Below are 18911 nucleotides of genomic sequence, written 5' to 3' on the forward strand. Positions count from 1 at the left end.
TTTACGTAGGTACTCTGCCTTCAAAGAGGTGTAGCATAACTCTCCATTCCTTAAGTGTGGACTGCATAGAGTGACCTTCTTCCAACGAGTACTGTATGGAAGGGAGACATAGAGTAACAGTGGTGAAACCTGACAAACACTACTTGAGCCAGGTGATCAAGGTCAGTATCAACAGTGATAAATCTTGTTGATACTATGTACCCTTATGTATGTGATGAAAATGACCCTTAACCTCTCTGGCTTTCCTCCTCAAACCCCACAACCTCAGTCCCATCATGAGAAAAACAGCAGACAAATCCTAATTCAGAGACATTCTACAAAATACCTGACCAGCACTTCTCAAAACTGTCAAGGTCAAAAACAAGGAATGCCTGAGAAATGTCACAGCCAAGAGGAGCCTAAGGAGACATGACAGCTAAATGTAATGTGATAGCTGGGATGGGATCCTGGAAAAGGAAAAATACGTTAGATAAAAACCCTGGACAACTGAATAAAGCATGTGCTTTGGTTAATAGTAATGTCAAAATTGTTTCATTAATTATAACAAATATATGATACTAATGTAAAATGTTAATAATAGGTGAAACTGGGTGTGAGGTGTAGGGGAAATCTGTACTGTCTTCACGATTTTTTTTGTAAATCTAAAACTGTTCTATTTTGGGTTTTGGTGGGTTTTTTTGTGGTACTTGGGCCTCTCACTGTTGTGGCCTCTCCCGTTGCAGAGCACAGGCTCCGGACGCGCAGGCCCAGCGGCCATGGCTCACGGGCCCAGCCGCTCCGCGGCATGTGGGATCTTCCCGGACCGGGCACGAACCCGTGTCCCCTGCGTCGGCAGGCGGACTCTCAACCACTGCGCCACCAGGGAAGCCCCTAAAACTGTTCTAAAATAAAAGTTTATTTTAAAATTTTCAGGTATTACTGTATGATGGAAATTATATCCCTTGCCACTTTAAATGTATAATACAAGTCTAGATGTCAATTAAAAATATATAAAAGGGTTATATATAGCCTTTCAAAATAATGTTATAGGATACATTAGCAAAAACTGGAAAACCACCACTTAATGGCAACTTTAGAGGACTCTGAACTCTCAACAGTGTCCCAGTGGGGTCAGGCTTTTGCCATAGGGAAGTACGCTCACAACCTGTTATACGGGTTGGTTTCTGACAAAGAAGAGACCTCATATATCTGCTTTTGAATTGCATTTGGAGAACCTCAAAAAAAAAAACAAACAAACAAAAGTGCCTAGCTTTCCTATAATACTGCTTGCAATATACATTTCAAAGGAGGAAATCCCTTGGCCTTGGACCTATCGAAATGAAAGCCCTTTGCATGTCTTTTCAACTTCATAATTCCTACAGCACTGAGAAAACCCACAGGTATGGTTCCTAGATTCTCCCTGTGGCCAGTCTCAGAAGGCCTGTAAATATGTTAATATAGCCAAACATGGAAACAACCCAAGTGTCCATCGATGGATGAGTGGATAAAGAAAATATGAAATATATCTGTATCTGTACCCATACAATGGAATATTATTCAGCCATAAAAAAAGAAGAAAAGCTGCCACTTGTGACGATATAGATGGATCTTGAGGGCACTATGCTAAGTGAAATAAATCTTACAGAGAAAGACAAATACTGTACTGATTTTCAGCCTTTTTTCTTTTCTAATACTTACATTTAAGACTGTAAGTGTCATCTAAGCCCTGCTTTAGCTGCATCTCACAAGTTTTGGTATGTCTTGTCTTCATTAATATTTTGTTCAAAATATTTTCTAATTTCTGTTGTACTTTCTTCTTTGACACATGGGCTGTACAGAAATGCGTTGTTAAATTTTCAAAGGATGTGGAATTTCTAGTTTTCGTTATTGATTTCTAGCTAATTCCACTGGTCAGAGGACTTATTTTTAATGTTTTCAAATCCTTGAATCAATTCTCTTTTAAGCCCTTCAGTTCTCCAGTGAACAAATACATCTTCCCATGTATTTAAATAAATTTTAAGTATAATTAAGTAGACTCTATAATCTGATGTCTTAAGTCTCTTGAATGTTTCAATAGTATTTGTAAACTCGAATTTCAACTCAAAATCGTAAGTCTAAACCAACTTGTATTTTAAAAAAAAATATTTATTTATTAATTTTGGCTGTGTTGGGTCTTAGTTGCTGCATGTGGGATCTTTCGTTGCGGTGTGCGGGCTCTTTGTTGAGGCACACAGGCTTCTCTCCAGTTGTGGCGTGCAGGCTCTGGAGTGCGCGGGCTCAGTATTTGCGGTGCTCAGGCTCTCTAGTTGTGGCCTGCGGGCTTAGTTGCCCCGCAGCATGTGGTATCTTAGTTCCCTGACCAGGGCTCGAACCCGTGTCCCCTGCATTGGAAGGCAGATTCTTAACCACTGGACCACCAGGGAAGTCCCCCAACTTGTATTTTAAATTGGAATCACAAAGTGAATCTGTTAATCAGTCTAAAGCTGTGCTGTCTAAAGTCACCAGCACATGTGACTACTTAAATTTAATTTTAACTAATCAAAATTAAATAAAGTTAAAAATTCAGGGCTTCCCTGGTGGCGCAGTGGTTGAGAGTCTGCCTGCCGATGCAGGGGACACAGGTTCGTGCCCTGGTCCGGGAAGATCCCATATGCCGCAGAGCGGCTGGGCCCGTGAGCCATGGCCGCTGGGCCTGCGCGTCCGGAGCCTGTGCTCCGCAGCAGGAGAGGCCACAACAGTGAGAGGCCCGCGTACTGCAAAAAAAAAATTCAGTTCCTCACTGGATAGCCATATCCAGTAGCCATATTTCAAGTGTTCGATAACTACCTATGATTGGTGGCCGCCATGTTGAACCACGCCAAAGAGAACATTTCCATCATTGCACAGAGTTCTGTTGGACAGCACTCCCTAGACACTCCTGTTGGCTGCCCTGGGGCCCTGATCCTGGTCCAGTCAGGTGACAGAATCCTGTGGTGATTTATGCGAACATCATCCCACACAAGGGAGCTACTATGGGGACTCCTTAGAAAGGGATTAAGGGAGATAAAAACATTCTGAGGCAAACTCCTGCTCACCCTTCAAGGCCCCGTGCCAACCTCATGTCCTGTGTGACAACTAACTCCTAACCCCTTAGGAGATGAGTCATACTTTCTTCTGGACCCACTCCCACAGCAGTCACTTCTGAGCTCTCCTCACATTGTAGTGTGGTCGGTACACTTCCAGTTCCGCCTCCAGCTTTGGACTATGAGCTTCCTGAAGCCAGGACCTTTTCTTTTTTTTAAGAAGATGTTGGGGGTAGGAGTTTATTAATTAATTAATTTATTTTTGCTGTGTTGGGTCTTCGTTTCTGTGCGAGGGCTTTCTCTAGTTGTGGCAAGTGGGGGCCACTCTTCATCGCGGTGCGCGGGCCTCTCACCATCGCGGCCTCTCTTGTTGCGGAGAAGAGGCTCCCGACGTGCAGGCTCAGTAGTTGTGGCTCACGGGCCTAGTTGCTCCGCAGCATGTGGGATCCTCCCAGACCAGGGCTTGAACCCGTGTCCCCTGCATTGGCAGGCAGATTCTCAACCACTGCGCCACCAGGGAAGCCCCCAGGACCATTTTTTATCTTTGCGTCTTTAGTGTCTGGCACCGTGCCTGTGCATGACAGGTTTGCATATGTTGATGAATGAGAGGGAAGTTTCTCTGAGAGGCAGAGCTAAGAATCCGAAGGTGTGAATTCCCCTCTCCACTCAGTGTTTGAATTATGCTCCTTGGCAAGTCAAACACTTTCCTTGGGCCTCAGTTTCCTCTTCCTCATCAATTTCAAGGAGAAGGTTGACTTAGATAAGATTGCTCATTGCCTGTTAGACGTAAATAAGTGTTATATGAACAAAGGGTGCCGTGGCCAGGGAAGCTGGGGAAATACTTGGTCAAAGATGACAAATGGGTGTTTTCTTACTGTAGGAGTTCACAGAAACTTTAAAATGCGGAAGTCCGTTATGGCACTCCAAGGAATGGGTACAATGCAGAGATTCTCAGACTTATTTGATGGACCATGTAATTCTGTGTTTGTGTATGTGTGTGTGTGTGTGTGTGTGTGTGTGTGTGTGTGTGTGTGTGTGTGTTTATGTGCACGTGAGGATATAGAGAGAGCCGTCTTAAAGAACTAATGTTCCATGGATTATACTTTGGGAAATGATTGATTAGCTGTCTCTAAGCGATCTTCCAGTTCGATGTTTTTATGTCTTATGAACCTGCTGCCATCTTACCGTCCCTGGTACCTAACTTGACTAGTGGTGTGACTGTAAACTCATAAGCCACACACTTAACCTTCCACTCCCTCTGCCCCTGCTTCCTCATCTCCCCTTGCACCCCTGCCCCACCCAAGTGAAGACACTGAGCAAGTCGACTTGAAACACCCGGAAGGAAAGGCCTGGGTGCACCCACTTAACTTCAGACCTCAGATAGTGAGGTCACGTCAGAGCTGATCTAAGAGCAGCTGCCTTGAAAACTGAAGCATAAGACAGAATGATTTTATTTTAATTTAAATTGATTTTCTCAGCTCTATCATGTTTCTTTCATGATATCATGGAGGTAACTTTAATATATCTAATCTTAGCCATAACTTAATATACCAGGCTTTCATGCCCAGGAATTGTTAAAGCAGCTACAGATTATTAATGTTATGTTAATAAGAAAGCAATAATGAAATATTATACAGAGTTCCTATTCCATGTATTAGTAATGAAGACCTTTTGTGTTTTTATGGACCTGATACTTTACACTGTGGTTGCCAAAAAGATTAGAAAATGTTTTTGCCTTCTCAGCAAAAAGGCCCCAGATTAGGCTACGTGACTAGAAAATATTTGCAACAGGTAACAAAAATGGCCATGGGCATTGTGAGACAGGAGGCAATGAATTTATTTTAATCTGAGGTGCCAGGAATAGCAACATTCTTGTTGCTCAGGAGTGAAACAAACAGTTTATCAGCTGCCTTGGAAATACAAAGTAGAAAACAACAGTGTTACCACAAAGCTCAGCCCTGTGATAAATTGCCACATGGACTGGAATTTACCAGCATTGATGGTAGAAACCAGCGTTTAGTATGTGCCTGCCATTGGCTGACACTGCTGTCAGCACTTCACACGCACTATCACAGATAATTCTCGTGGCAACTCTAAGACAGAGGCATCATCCTTATTGTCAAGATGGGGAATAAGCACAGAGGAGTGAAGGTCAGTGGCAGACCTGGGATTTGAACCTGCACAGCCTGTCTTCTGAGCCCGCCCTTATAACCACAACGCTGAGAATGGAGACCCCTGGCCTTTCAGGTCTGAGCTCCGGGTTAGGGGAGGCACCGCAGGCCTCTGGCCTATCCAGAAGAGCTTCACGTATTTCCACTAACGCACTCATTTGCCTGCACCTCCAAGGTTACCTCGGGTCTCACAGTGACCCCCTGGGCAGACTGTGATTTGGTATGGGCGTAGCAGGCCAGACAGATCTCCTATCACTCTGCGACTCTCCAATGGAGGTGACCACAGTCACACGCTCATCAGAAAGTCCACCTGGTTCTTCGTGGAGCCAGTATCACCTGAGGATTGGTGACTTGTAAACACGTACATACACACACCCCCGACCTCTCCTTCTTCCCCACACCCACACACGTCCTCCAGCCCAGCGGTCAGCCCTGCACTGCCCTCAGTCGTGTGGTTCTCTCTGCACTCCCAACAATTTCTTGAAGGAGACAGGCCTCCTCTGTGCTCTGTTGGCCTTTGTTCCAAGAACATGGGCTGCGTGTTCATCCCCTCCTGTGCCCAGTCTTATACTCAGGTGGGTGAGATGCACCTGGGTGTGAGGCCCCCTCACATCATGAGGAGGAAGAGGTTGTGTAACCTGTGGATTCCAAGACCCCAAACTTCATGTCGCCATCTTGGCTTCTTCCTCCACCATCGTTGGGCTTTGGCCAGACACATAGAAATTCTGAAAAGCAAAATGCCGTTTTCTTCAATCACGTGATTTTTGAAAATGGGAGAAATAATATGACGTTGACTTAGCCAATGCCCTTTCTGTGCAGATACGAGGTTCATTGTAACTGTGATTTAAATACTAATTATATGCCAGTTTTAGTTTAAAGTTTTTTGTGTTTGTTCTTTTGCAGAAGCAGTCAGGGGAGTGACTAAAAGCTTATTCATTCCCAGGGTTTTTATTTTGGAAATGAACATGCTGGCACAATTTTAATTGGGTTTTAGTTGTTGTTGTTTTAATTCTCACAGTGATGGCTTGGCTATGTCTTTTGGGACTGCAGAGGGAAACTGGCATCTGGTGTTTGAGGATTCCAGGGATTTGCACCATATTTATGTGTAATAACTCTACAGTAAATAAACAGAATGAATAATTAAGTGAATAATGAGTTTCTCAGAAAAGAAGACTCCTCTTAAAACTGCAACAGAAATTCTCACATGTGTCCCACCCTCCCTCCTGTGTGGTGATTCCACGGTGCTCTCACTGTGTCATTGTCCCGTGGAAACCATCAAGGACATTTTCCAAGCGGAAATCAAGCATGCCGTTTGTATCATGGTTTGATACAAACAAGATATTTTCTTCCAATTGCAAGGATGCTGGATTTATGTCTCTTAGAATTATCTTTTTTTTTACCCTAGAGTTATTTGCCTCTTTAAAAATAAAATCCATGAGATTAAATTTCACTGAACAGTGTTGCTCTGAGGGAGTAAAAACTTGAAATTCCAGGAATTTGCTGTATCTAGTGAAATTACATAAATTCATGTTAATACTCATATTAGCCAGGACAAGGTGCCCTTGCTTCCAGACACAGCCCAGGCCCAAAGTGAATCTTTCCAAAGGTAAAACCACTGTGTAATTACTGTTTCTTCTCCATGTGTGTTCATCCACTCACTCATATGTTTTTACTTGTCTGTTCATTCATTCATGCCCCAAGTATTTACTGAGCACCTACTATATGCCAGGCACTGTGCCAGGCTCTGGCGATACCATGGTGGGCAAAACCAGACCCAGTTCCTGTCCTTACAGAGCTTGCATTCTTATCAGAGAGATAGCAATCAAATAATGAAATGAAAGTTAAGTTGCAACTAATTTTGACAACTAACTTTAACTATGACAGTTTCTATGAAAGAAAGGGTTAGTCTGCTCAGGCTGCCATAACAAAATACTGCAAACCGGGTGGCTTAAAAAGCAGGGATTTATTGCCTCACAATTCCGGAGACTAGAAGTCCAAGATCAAGGTTTTAGCAGATTTAGTTTCATCTGAGGCCTCTGTCCTTGGCTTGCGGATGGCAGACTTCTCATCATGTCCTCACATGGTCTTTCCTCTGTGTGCGTGCATGTCTGTCCAAATCTCCTCTTCTTACAAGGACAGCAGTCAGATTGGATTAGGGTCCACCGTAACAGCCTCGTTTTAACTTAATCACCTCTTTAAAGGCCCTATCTCCAAACAGTCACATTCTGAGTACTGGGAGTTAGAGCTTCAACATATGAATTTTGGGGGACACGATTCAGCCATAACAGAGAGTAATCTGGTTCAGATGGAGATGTTAAGGGGGAAGGGTCAGATATTAATGGGTACCCAAGCAGAGACATAGGGTGGGCTTGCTGAGGATTAAATGGGAATCTAAAGGATGATTAAGAGCTAACTAAACACAGTGGAGGGGAAGGGCATTCCAGGAAGAGGGAAGGGCACTGCCAAGCCTCCCGGTGGGAGGGGCGTGGCAGGAAGCAGAGACCAAGGGGGAGGCAACCATGGTGGCTGAGGAGCTGTGAGACACGGCATGGGGCTAGGATGACACTGACATTGTCAGTGGGGACAGCCAGGCCATGCAGGGCCCTCTAAACCAGGGCAGGGAATTTTGTCTTTTTCTCGAGAGCAATGGGAGACCATCGGAGGTTTCTAGTGAGGGCAGAGGAGGAATGACCAGATTTGCCTTTGGAAATTATCAGTCTGGCTGCAGGTGGACAACGGATGTGAGGGGTTCTGGAGTGCTTTCTGGAAGAGTGTTGGATACAGGAGAATGCTGCAGACATCCAAGTAATAAATGAAAGTGGCTTGTATTCAGGAGGTGGGGTGGGATCAGAAAGAAACAAGTGGATCTGATAGATCCATGGGGACAGTGGGTTAAATTTGGTGGCACTGGATGGCAAGAGTGGATATGCTGGGCACTGGGTGAGGGAGAAGGTGACAAGGCTGTCTCCTTAACTAGAGATGTCTGCCTTCTATAACTGGGTTACTTAGGTTGCAAGTCAGTGGGATGGAGAGCATCAGAAGAGGCTCATGTTAGAATTGACCTTTGATCATATTGACATCAGTAGACACCAAAGGCCCCATGGGTCCCCAGCACAGACACCTCTTTCCCCTGCACATGCTGTTCTGCCTTGAACACTCTTTCCTGCTTATGCCTCACCACCTACCCACCCTTCACGGCTCAACCCAAGGGTCAACTTCCTCAGCAGCAAGGCCTTCCTGAATTCCTCAGACTGGGCTACATGTCCCTTTTATATACTCTTGTAACGCCTGTACTTTTTCTTCGAAGCAGTTGTTAATGGTTAAAATTACATAATTATGTGTTTAAATTCTGTTTCTCCCACTAGAACATAAAGCTTGTGAAGGTCAAGAGCATTTCTGCCTGATTAGTGCAGCAAAGTGGTAGCTCTAGAGCCAGACCCTCTGGGTTCACATCTCGTCTCCCCTACTTCCTAGTGACGTGATCTTGGACAGGGTGTTTCATCTCGCTGCACCTGAGTTGCTTTGAATGTTAAGTGTGGAATATGATGGTACATCCTTCATAGAAGCGGATGATGGATGATTAAATGAGTTAATTAGCATAAAGTGTTAATAACAGTGTTTGACATAGAGTAAGTAAGTACTCAGTAAATGTTAGCTCTTATTATTGTTCATCACTGTATCCCTAAGTATTTGATGGACAGATGATCAGATAGATGGCTATAGACCGATGCATGGATGGATTGAAGAATGGAAGGATAGGTAAGGTGGAAAAGCAAGGAAGCTCAAATGGGTATTGTGGAAAGAGGGACTGGCCCATACTTCAAGACATAGTTAAATTCCAAGATATTGGGTCCCACTAAGTTAAACTTCTCCTATATGGTTACTTTCAGGCAGGGCCTTAAAGAATCTCCATCAATATCTAAATAGACATTTCTCCAAAGAAGACATACAAATGGTCAATAGGCACATGAAAAGATGCTCAACATCGCTAATTATTAGAAAAATGCAAATCAAATCTACAAGGTACCACCTCACACTGGTCAGAATAGCCATCATTTAGAAGTCTACAGGGGGGCTTCCCTGGTGGCGCAGTGGTTGAGAGTCCGCCTGCCGATGCAGGGGACACGGGTTCATGCCCTGGTCCGGGAAGATCCCACATGCCGCGGAGCGGCTGGGCCTGTGAGCCATGGCCGCTGAGCCTGCGCGTCCGGAGCCTGTGCTCTGCAGCGGGAGAGGCCACAACAGTGAGCGGCCCGCGTACCGCAAAAAAAAAAAAAGTCTACAAATAACAAATGCTGGAGAGGGTGTGGAGGAAAGGGAACCCTCCTACACTATTGGTGGGAATGTAAACTGGTGCAGCCACTATGGAAAACAGTATGGAGATTCCTCAAAAAACTAAAAATAGAGTTGCCATATGATCCAGCAATTTCACTCCTGGGCATATATCCAGACCAAACTACATCTCAAAAAGATACATGCACCCCAATGTTCATAGCAGCACTATTCACAATAGCCAAGACATGGAAACAACCCAAGTGCCCATCAACAGATGAATGGATAAAGAAGATGTGGTATATATATACAATGGAATACTACTCAGCCATAAAAAAGAATGGAATAATGCCATTTGCAGCAACATGGATGGACGTAGAGATTATCATACTAAGTGAAGTAAGTCAGAAAAAGAACAAATACCATATGATATCACATATGTGGAGTCTAAAATATGAAATTATCTACAAAACAGAAAGAGACTCACAGACGTAGAGAACAGACTTGTGGTTGCCAAGGAAGGGTGAGGGGGGGATGGAGTGGGAGTTTGGGATTAGCAGATGTAAACTATTATATATATGTATCACTGAATCACTTTGCTGTATACCAGAAACTAACACAACACTGTAAATCAACTATCCTTTAATAAAATACATTAAAAAATTAAATTAAAAAAAAGAATCTCCATCAAGCCTTATTCAGTGACAAACCTAAGTATTTGTTTCTTGGTTTCAACAGAGGAAAAAAAAAATCACCACAACCCAACTATCCCCTCCTTAATTAAACTAACAGTACATTTCCTAACTTAACTGTAAAATTTTTTTAAGGTGTAATAACTAAGTTTAATGTGATTTTAATGCTAAATTGATTCATTGATTTATTCATTCTTATGTTCCTCCCTCAGACACATATGGGATTCCTACCACGTGTCAGATGCTGTGATAGGTACGGGTGGTTACCAAGTCACATAAGCTATTGTCCCTATTCTCAAGGAGCCTAAGACTCCTAATAAACTTTATAAAGATTTCAAATAAATATTTATACTCAATATACCTGATCAAAACAAAGCAAATACAGCAGCAGAAGCTGTTTTATAAACAGGGGGCCACAGATGATGAAGGATCATCTTCAGTATATTGTTCACCCCAGCTCAGCTCTGGCTTCAGTAATGAAGCCTCCAGCAGAGGCTGCTCAGTCCCAGCTGGAAGGTATTTGCATTGCTGTCACTCTATTTATGACAGCAACTCATGTCTGGTATTTTTCTTTTTGCCCAGAGGATTCTCTTTCTGTAATTTATTACAGAATTCAAGGCCATTTCATTAGGAGGAAATGTGCCATATCATTATTATAACAACTCTCCCTATTTTTGTTCAATTTTGAAACTGACAATCTAAAGACTATTTTTAGCTCAGTCATGTGTGATTATTTGTTTCCTTATTATGAGAACTTTTTTCCATCAGACTAGTTAACATGAATTTTATGCTCACATATTATGTCACATGCTCCAATTCAATTTATTTTAAAGCAGATTCTTTGGGGGAAAACTGTAAAACTAATTTGAATTGATTCTTTAGAGATTCCATTTTAAATGAAGTGCTATAAAATTGGCAGACAAAGTGAAAAATGGAATTGAATTCTCTTCTTCAGCTACTTATTGGATTCAGAAATCTTTTTGACAGTGCCAAGGGTTTTGATATAATGTTTTACGCAATTTTCCTAACATTTATCTCAAACTCCACTGCCTTTATTTTGGTTGTTCGACTCAAAATGATTTCCTGATATTTCCATAGATAAAAGCAGAGTTCTTGCTAAAGGAAATATTTGGTGCTCTGATACAAACTTCTTACCATCTACAGTGGTGCCCGTCTATAAAACATCTGCTGTAAAGCGGGTATTTTAATTCCAGAGTGAATACTGAACATTTGTGGACAAACTTTCTGAGAGACGTGTGGAATAAAACTGCATCTCCAACTTCCTCCAATTTGGCCCCAATTTATATTTCTGCCTTTCATATTTGATGGATTTACAGCTTGAGGATAGCGTGAGAATAATGGGCAAGATGCCTGATGGCTTAATTTCCTGTCCTCCACGGCCCGAGAGGAGACCATTGTTCGTCAGGGCAGGGGGCTCTGTGCTAATCAGAAACAGCCGTCACTGGTGGGGAAAGGGACCCCAGGATTGGTCCATCTGATTGCACTAGATGATTTATATCCGATTATTAACAATCTAATGGAAAATACATAGCAAACACATGTCTACAATTTCACCTTGAGACACACGTGTTTTCCTTGATGTGCTTTTAAAAGGGAGTTCTATTTCACACTCATCTTTTGCCCCGAATTCCCTAAATCGCATCCGTCACTTCTATTGGTCCAGCTAGTGGGCTAAGAGGCAGACTCATGGAGGGCCCTCGCCCAATTTTGCTCTGCTCCCATTGACTGCAGCCTCAAGTACTTGGAGTTCCTCCCCTAAAGTCAGGCTGGTCTTGAAAGAAGCAAATCACTGCTGCATGTGTTTTTGTTCTGATTACAAAGAAGATAATTGTGGGAAGTGAGAGCACCTGTTAGGCTCCAGGGGAAGAAGCAGGCCCAGGGCCAACTCCTCTATCAAAGACACAATGCTCAGGGCTCCCCCTTCCTTGCAGGGGCCCACAAAAGCTCTAATTTTAGTTAAAATGAGTATAAAAATGAATATCTAATAATAAATCCAGCCTACATAGTATTTGTTTTTATACCAAAATAGCCTTTGCATATCATCTTTTATTTTTTTATAGAGGAAGGGGCACATGAACGTCATAATGCAGCCCTGAGCGGAACAGCCCTGAGGAACACAAGATAAGGGACTGACTGTGGGGTTAGACTGTGACCGTGGGAGCTGGCGGCGAGGTCTCAAGGAGTCTCTGAGTCATACGCCTCTGCGTGTGAAAGTGGGCCTGAAGTTGCTGTAGGTCACAAGGCCGGAAATTGGGAAGGAAACATGGATATGACGACAGTGGTCTCAACCCGGGGTGATTTGCCCCCCAGGAGACATTCAGCAAAGCCTAGAGACAGTTTGGGTTCCCACAACTGCCATGAGTGTCGCTACCAGCATCTAGCGGGCAGAGGCCAGGGATGCTGCTGAGCACCCCACAATGCACAGGACAGCCCCACACAACAAAGAATCATCTGGCTTAAAACAGCATCAGTGCTGAGGCTGAGAAACCTCAAGGTTAAGGTAAAGAAAGGCTGGGACCTGCGAGGCCGGCTGGAGCCCATGTTTGTCTCCCACAGTGTCCAAGCTCCATGCAGGGTGACCCACGGAAGCTGCTGGCGTCCTGTGCTGTGCAGCAACGCTTGCACTTGGCCGAGGACTTGGAAAATCTGAAAGAGGAGGTTGGGCATTGGCTGAGAGGCTGCAGGCCGCTGCCCCCTGCAACAGGTGAGCAGCAGAAGAGCTGCGGCCCGCGAGCTGCGGCAATGCGGGGTGCCCTGCACCGACCTTCAGAGTGTAACGGCTGCTGCTTCACCGCCACCTTCTGGACCTCATGCTCACTTCTCTCGTGGCCAAGCCCGGCGCGGAGCCACATGGGGAGCGGCACGCTAGGAAATGTGGTTCCCGCTTAGCGCAGTTGCCCTGGTAACACACCTCCGCGGTGGACCGCGTGGAGCTCCGCTCACCAGCACTTTTTACTTAGGATGTGGCTTTTCCCCACCTCACTCCCAACCTTGAATGCACTTCAAGGAGACTTGGCATTTCAACTGTTTTAATCTGCAAGCAGCTGGTGTGCTTTAGACGGAGAGTTGTGCATCCACATCTGTTCTTTCCTTCAGGAATAGAGTCATGGCTGGACACACAGCTGCCTGGATGGACTACACGTCCCAGAGGCCCCTGCAGGTGTAGCTGTGACATTAGGTACTGACCATAGGGCTCTGAGGGAGGCAGTTGTGCCAGCTCCCGAGCCGGGCCTTCAGACACTGGCTGTGCACTCCTTCGTGTGCTCTACCCATTTCCAGCTGGCACCCAGAGGTGGGGGCAGTCAGCTTCAGCCGCGTAAGGACAAGAGCAGAGCAGCAAGACGGAAAGATTCTGGAGGCTTTGTGGTCCAGAGAATCTTTAAGCATCCTTTTTCTTGAGTTCTGAGTGAACAGATTAGTCACTTAGCTTGCAGATGATAAGAGTCAACTCAAATCCACTGAAGCAGCAAAACGAGTATATTTGCTCCGTAATTGGGAAGTCTGGGGTAAGAATTGCAGGCATAGCTGGATCTAGGGGTTCAAACGATGTCATTAGGGCTCTCCATCTCTCAGTCTGGGCTTTCTGCAGAAGTCCAGGGAAGATGGCCTTCAGAAATTCCAGGCTTAAAATCTCCTTATAGCTCATGACCCAGCACAAGACAGGAGCTTCTGTCTTCCAACATATATTTTTAATTACGCAGAACAAGTGCTGGATGGTCCTGCTGGGATCACAGGCTCACCCCTGAACTCATTGCTCTGAAACCCAGAAGGAGATTGGAATGAACCTGTAAAATCACTACCTGCGACAGTCTGCTTGAGAAGTTAACCAACATCACCAGGAGCGAAGACAGTGCCGAAGAGGGGGTAAAGTCAGGAAATATAAGTTGGGGTTCAGAAGATGGAAAATCATGCTCACTGGGGGGAATTTGGAAAGGCTTCACAGCAGAGGTGGGATTTGAACTGGGCCTTGAAAGACTTAGAGCTTAAAAATGCATAAAGAAGAAAATACTGTACTTTCTTTTCTGGCCATTTTCAAAGGCTCAGGCAAGCTCAGTAGCACTGTGGGATGGAAAGGACCCTGTTGTTTTTCTCTCCTCTGCCATTGGTTCGGGATGAGAAGTGCTTCCCTCTGAGCACTGAATCCTTCCAGAGGCTGACAAACATGGGGAAGAGTTTGGTTGCCAGGACACACATCTCCAGCCCAGGCACTCTCATGTAAAGCAAGAAGAAACGTCGTGCTTCTCTGTAACCTGAAGAAAGGATGGTGAGTGTAATTGGCAGTTCCCTTAATCAGTCCAGAAAGACTTGTTATATAAATAAATGATTCAGATATGAAGTGACTTACCATGGGAAACAGGCATTCCTCCTTTTCATTTCTCATATTTCTGGAGCGCCTTCTTTTGCGTTTGCAGTGGGACAGGCTTGTGATTTTACTGCACACTTCTTATTTCCGAAACCACCTAGTGTTAGGATTTTGCGGATATATTTTTACGCAGTTTCAAATAGCTTAGTGATTTTCCAATTAATCAGGCAACCAGAGCCTGTGGCTCATTGCTTTAGGACAGGGGTCAGTTATCTGGGATGGAGATGCCCCTCTGGCCAACTGGGGTGCTATTGGCTGGCTTCAGGAGTGTGGCAGCTGACTGGACCTTAAAAGGTGGTGATTGTGGCAGTGATGATGGTGATGATGGTGATGATAGAACCATTGATCATACAGGTGATGCAGCCAGGATATGAATACCACTCTCCCCTGTTCTGAGGAGACTGCCAGACTGTCTTTCCTAGAGAATCGAGGTACCTTTAGTTTGTTTGATGGCTGCAAGGGCATCCAGGGATTTATCATTTCCTAGTTGTTTGATGATGAAATGATTTCTTTAGGTACAAAGCTCTTTTCATTGATTGTACCTTCATGCAGGGAGTGGAGATGTAGCCATATTTGCTTTAAGCTTAGCCCCTCTGGATCAGTTTGTCCTTAGAGCACCTTGGAAGCAGTTCAGAAGCTCAGCGTCTGTTGTCTGTCCCCTTAGGGGGCAGGGGCCACAGCACTCCTGTGGGACTTCAATGAGTCCTAATGGATTCCTGACTTCAGGTGGGTGGAGCCACATAACCAGTTTAACTTAACTGGATTGATTTGACTGGTGGGGTGGATCGTATTAGTCCTCAATCATTTGCTCACCCTTTCAATCCCCGCCCATTGCCATGTGACTTGCAGTGTCTCTTATGGTTGGAGCATACTTCTCCACCCCCTTGATATTGGGCTTGGTGCCATGACTTGCTTTGTCATGGGCAAAATGAAATGCGAGCAGGAGAGATTGAGTGACAGGTAAGGGTAGAGGTTATAGCAGACTTCACTCTTACTCTTGATCATTTATTCCTCTCTGTCTGCCATTAGAAAGGCATAACCCCAATAGGCACTGCTCTTTCAGCCCAAGTTCTCACATGGAATGAGAGTGAGAAATACGTATTTGTTGTTGTAAGCCCCTGAAATGTAAGGGTTGTTTGTTACAACAACATAACCAAATGAAAGCTGACTGATACAAATGGTCATTTATTGTCCTACACAGTTCAATGAAAAATTGTCCAACTAGATATATGTGTATCTATATAGTTGAACTATTTTATATAGTATCGGTAGATACATGGATATAGACTGAGGTTGTGACAGGCCTATCCAAGAAAAATTAAGTCTAAGAAAACTAATGAACTACAGTCAGATTAAACCAACTATAACAAGAAGCATATGAAACTTGTAAGAGCTATAAATATAATGGTATTGGAGAGAGAGCACTGCAATCAGGCGTTCGTGGACATTGTTAACTGGGGTATAAATTAGTATAACAGTGCTGGAGACGCATTCAGACGTAGTACTGGTCATAATAATAGATGACATTTATAGAATGCTTTTATGTGCAAGGCACTACTATTTGAAGTCTTACTAACCTTACTTTAATTAATGAAATTGGTTTACATGTACTAGCTCGCTTAATCCTCATAACAACCTTGTCAGGAGAGGTATTATTATTAAACAATATGTTTTAAAAGGCTTAAAAATTTGAGCACAGATGTGTGCTCTTTGACCCACATGTGGGAATTTATCCTAAGGAAATAATTAAAGATGGGGTATAACGTTTTAATGTAAGAATGTTGATGGCAGCATGGTTTATAATTATGAAACTAGGAAGCAATATAAATATCCAAAAGATGGGGATCTTTTAAATAAATTGAGCCATTTAAAAGTGATATAAAAATGTAGCGTGGACAAGAAAGGACCTTTATATTAAGTAAACGCTGTAGCTTGTAATAGTGCAGTCCTGTGTTGTCTGGTACAGTCGCCGAGAGCCACATAAGCACTTGAAATGTGACTAGTCTGAATTGAGATGTGCTGTAAGTAAAGGCTTAGTATGGAAAAAAAGGATATAGAATATCTCATTAACAATTTTTACATTGACTGCAATGTTGAAATGATAATATTTTGGACATGCTATTCAAATTTATTTCACCTGCCTCTTCGTACATTTTAAATATTTATTTACTTTTATTTTTAAAAAGAACAATTGTATATGTTTAAGGTATACAACATAATGTTTTGACACATAAACAGAGTGAAACGATTACTACAGTCAAGCTAATTAACGTATCCATCTCCTCACATAATTTCTTTGTGTGATGAAAATACAAATCTATTCTCTTGACAAATTTCCAGTACACAGTACAGCATTATTAACTATAGTCATCATACTGTACATTAGATCTCTAACTTCATTCATCCTACACAACTGCAACTTTGTACCCGCTCACCGACATCTCCCCATTTCCCCCATCTCCCCACCCTTGGTAACTACCGTTGTACTCCCTGCATCTATGTATTCGACTTCTTTTAGATTCTGCATATAAATAAGTTTGTGCAGTATTTTTCTTTTGGGGTCTGGATTATTTCACTTAGCAAAATGTCTTCCAGGTTCATCCATGTTGTTGTAAATGGCAAGGTCTCGTTTTTTTAAGGCTGGATAATAGTCCATTACCTATATATACTACAATTTCTTTATCCATTCATCTGTCAGTGGACGTTTGGATTGCTTCCATATTTTAGCTATCGTGAATAATGCTGCAATGAATGTGAGAGCACAGATATCTCCTTGAAGTACCAATGATTTCATTTCCTATTATATAAGTTTAGAAGAGGGATTGCTGGATCATATGGTAGTTCTATTTTTAACTTTTTGAGGAACCTCCGTACTGTTTTCCATAGTGGCTGCATCAATTTCATGCCCACTAACAGGGCACAAGTTTCCCTTTTCTCCATACCCTCACCAACACTTAGGTTTTCTTTTTCATTATAGTTATCCTAACAGGTGTGAGGTGATACCTCATTGTGGTTTTGATTTGCATTTCCCTGGTGGTTAACGTTGAGCACATTTTCATGTCCCTGTTGGTCATTTTTATGTCTTCTTTGGAAAACTGTCTATTCAGATCCTTGGTCCATTTTTTAGTCGGGTTGTTTCTTTTGCTATTGAGTTGTCTTTGTACTTTAAAAAACTCTGGATACCAGAAAAACTTAAAATTTCATGTGTGGTTCACATCTATTTTAGGCTTTGCAGTCCACACAGTCCCTGTAACAACTACGCAGCTGCTGTTTAAGGCAAAAGCCTCCAGAGAAAACATGTAAATGGATGGACGTCTTGTGTTCCAATAAAAGTTTATTTATAAAATCAGGCAGCTAACCAGCAGGGGCTTTAATCTGCCGAACCCTGGTCCAGACCAGTGTCCCTTAACCTTGGCCCTCTTGACCTTTGGGGCTAGACAGTCAGTTGCTGTGGGGCTGTCCTGTGCGTTGTAGGATGTGTAGCGGCATCCTTGGCCTCTACCCTAGATGCCAGTAGCACCACTTGCCTCAGTTCTGACAACGGAAATGTCTCCAGACGTTGCCAAATGTCCTCTGAGAGGAGGACAAAAATCTCCCTGGTGGAGAACAACTGGTCTAGCCTATATGATTTTATTTTCATGGAAACAAAAATTGTATGCACGTCTGGGCGCTCTGGAAGGATACGCACCCAAGGTGGTGGGATTACACTTTGCCCCATCTCTTTGCTTTTCTGTGTTTTCTAAATTAAGCATATGTTACTTATTTAATATGTAAACACACACACATGCACACGCGCGCACACACACACACACACACACTTGTGTAGAAAAAGAAAACAAAGGTGACAAAGAGAAAATAAGATGACAGAAAGAAATCCACGTGTAGGAAAGAAAGAGCAGGTAGAGGGAGAATGAAAACTTGTCCCCAAAGGACAAGTTCTCCACCTGGTCAGGCCTTCGAGTACCACCCAAGATGTGACATCCACGCCACGGATGTGTGTGGACTGATAGACCAATCTCCGAGTTGACGGTTTGGAAAGATGAATCTGCCACATGGAGTAGGCAGGCATTTGCGTGGGGCAGTGTAAGTTATTTACCAAAGAGAAACAGACTTGATTTTGATTTACACGTGACACCTCCTCGGATTTAAGGCATACTGGGACCTCCACAGCTGGAACCTCGAAGGGGAAGGAGAAACAAGGGATTAGACAACATATCAGAACAAAACAGAAAGCTGACTCTGTACAGCTACTTCTCACAAAGGCCCGGGTAGTAGCATTTTAGCAACTAAAAATCAGTGCCAATCTACTGATATTTAAAATTCAGTAATCATAATCACAATCATAGGTAAT

At 43.4% G+C, this 18911-nt stretch overlaps 1 protein-coding gene across 9 annotated transcripts in view; it reads left to right on the forward strand.

Annotated features, from left to right (window-relative positions):
- The window catches only part of EFCAB11 (EF-hand calcium binding domain 11), a 201222-nt gene that overhangs the window by 153220 nt on the left and 29091 nt on the right, over nt 1–18911 (forward strand). For 2 of the 9 annotated variants that reach the window (XR_010941151.1, XM_067728146.1), the window contains one exon: nt 12258–14461. The exons of 5 other annotated variants lie outside the window; for them this stretch is intronic. Coding sequence is in view for 3 of the 4 variants with exons in the window: in XM_067728146.1 (XP_067584247.1) it covers nt 12258–12273 (16 nt within the window). In the remaining variant the exon portion in view is untranslated. Of the gene's footprint in view, nt 1–268; nt 688–722; nt 2141–12257; nt 14462–18911 lie in introns of those variants that run through there. 2 more of the 9 variants (XM_067728057.1, XM_067728136.1) reach the window with 2 other exon arrangements.

Source organism: Pseudorca crassidens, chromosome 1 (genome assembly GCF_039906515.1).
Source record: "Pseudorca crassidens isolate mPseCra1 chromosome 1, mPseCra1.hap1, whole genome shotgun sequence".
NCBI classification, from domain to species: domain Eukaryota; kingdom Metazoa; phylum Chordata; class Mammalia; order Artiodactyla; family Delphinidae; genus Pseudorca; species Pseudorca crassidens.